Source organism: Etheostoma cragini, chromosome 15, assembly GCF_013103735.1.
Source record: "Etheostoma cragini isolate CJK2018 chromosome 15, CSU_Ecrag_1.0, whole genome shotgun sequence".
In the NCBI taxonomy this organism is placed as follows: domain Eukaryota; kingdom Metazoa; phylum Chordata; class Actinopteri; order Perciformes; family Percidae; genus Etheostoma; species Etheostoma cragini.
In genome coordinates this window covers 1,064,647-1,066,205 of record NC_048421.1, presented here as the reverse complement: position 1 = coordinate 1,066,205, position 1,559 = coordinate 1,064,647, and the positions used below count along the sequence as shown (strand labels likewise).

General features: G+C 46.3%; 1 protein-coding gene across 1 annotated transcript in view; it reads left to right on the top strand.

The window, feature by feature from the left end:
• Positions 1–1,559, top strand: part of plppr2a (phospholipid phosphatase related 2a) — a 21,976-nt gene that overhangs the window by 15,650 nt on the left and 4,767 nt on the right. The window contains exon 5 of the mRNA XM_034894366.1: positions 1,008–1,106. Coding sequence (XP_034750257.1) covers positions 1,008–1,106 — 99 coding nt within the window. The remainder of the gene's footprint in view (positions 1–1,007; positions 1,107–1,559) is intronic.

Below are 1,559 nucleotides of genomic sequence, written 5' to 3'. Positions count from 1 at the left end.
AGACAGGAGAGAGGGGGGGGGGGGAGACAGAGGAAGAGAGGCGTCAGGTGAGGGTTAGTGACCCTGACGGACACAACACAAGATCCTAAATCCTGGACCCACGAGGCGGTTCCGGGGTTTCTGGGCCTGGCCGAGACTACCATCGACCTCGGAGGTTTCTAACCCAAAGGGGGGCGGCGGCGGAGTTCCCACACGTCACCGTGAAAATTTAGGTTTCTTTCAAACAAGTTGTCCAAAAAAGTAACGTGGATGGTTCCCACCAACGCTCCTCACAGGTCGACTAATCAGTTCACTTCTTTCATTAGATTTGGCTGTTTTTTTTTTTATTTATAGCAATTGGAGATTAAAAGAAATTGGTAGATTTTTACAAAAGTGGAAATAAATGTCAATAAAAGTGTTGAAGTGTGAAGAAATGTTGAAAACACACAAAAAAAAAAGCTTTAAAATTTGTGGAAAAACCCACAGGGACGTTTCAAAGGTTAAATAAAGTTTAAAAAAAAAAGTGAAAATATGTTGAGAAAAGTAACAAACATGTCAAATAAAGTGACAATAAAAAAAAATAAAAAAAATAAGCATTATTACAAATTTGGGGGAAAAACCCACAAAAATTTAAAAAGGCTCGGAAAAGCGTCGCCAAACGTTGAAAAAGTGACAAAAATCATCGGGGGAGAGACACAAAAGGGTCGAAAACGACAATTTAAAGTTTTGACTCAGAAAAACTAATATTTCCAGGTTGGCGGGAAGAGAACACGAGTATTAAAGAACAAAATCACAGATGCAAAGGTTTCGCCGCCTTATTGGGTCATGACCAAAACATAGTTAGACGCCTAAAAGGACTCCCGTGGGTGTTGGTGCACGGCGTGTGTGTGTGTGTGTGGGGGGGGGGGGCATGCATGTGCAGGAGGAGGACAGCGGAGTCAGGTAAGAGACAAGGGGTGTGTGTCTCAGCCCCTCCCCCGCCTCTTACCTGAGGGCCACTTAACTTTTCGAGTGGACTCTCCACACAGGGCAGCGCCACCATCGGCATGCCCAGCACGGACTCAGGCCGCTGGGGGGGCGGCGGGGGGGCGCTCGGCAGCATCTGCTGGAAGCTGTTAATCACACAAGTCACCTGGAGAGAGAGGGGGAAGTGGAAGAGAGAAGAAAGTTAAGAGGAGAAGAAAGATAAGAGGAGAACTGACTCTTTGCTAAGCCCCGCCCCCCCTCACTGAAAGGCCCAATCACAGCTCAGCAACCGTAACAAGGCAAAACGAGCCCTGCCGCGTTCAACCTTAGTGCAGTGTGCATCGTTTTGCTGACGTTTCTAAGGGTTGAATGGGATTTTTTGGCCTTGAGCCACGTTGATTGGCTGTGTCACAGCTATTAGCCAATCAGCAGAGAGCTGTATGTCCACTCGGGGTAATAACGAGGCTGTTGCTACGGTTTCGTCGGTGCTGACTGTGGCCCCGGTTAAGTAGAGCCCGATCGACAGATGAAGGATTTTTAATGCCGAAACCGATGCAAATATTTGGTTATTTAAAAATCTGATATTTGAATATATCGGCCAATATTTACACTTT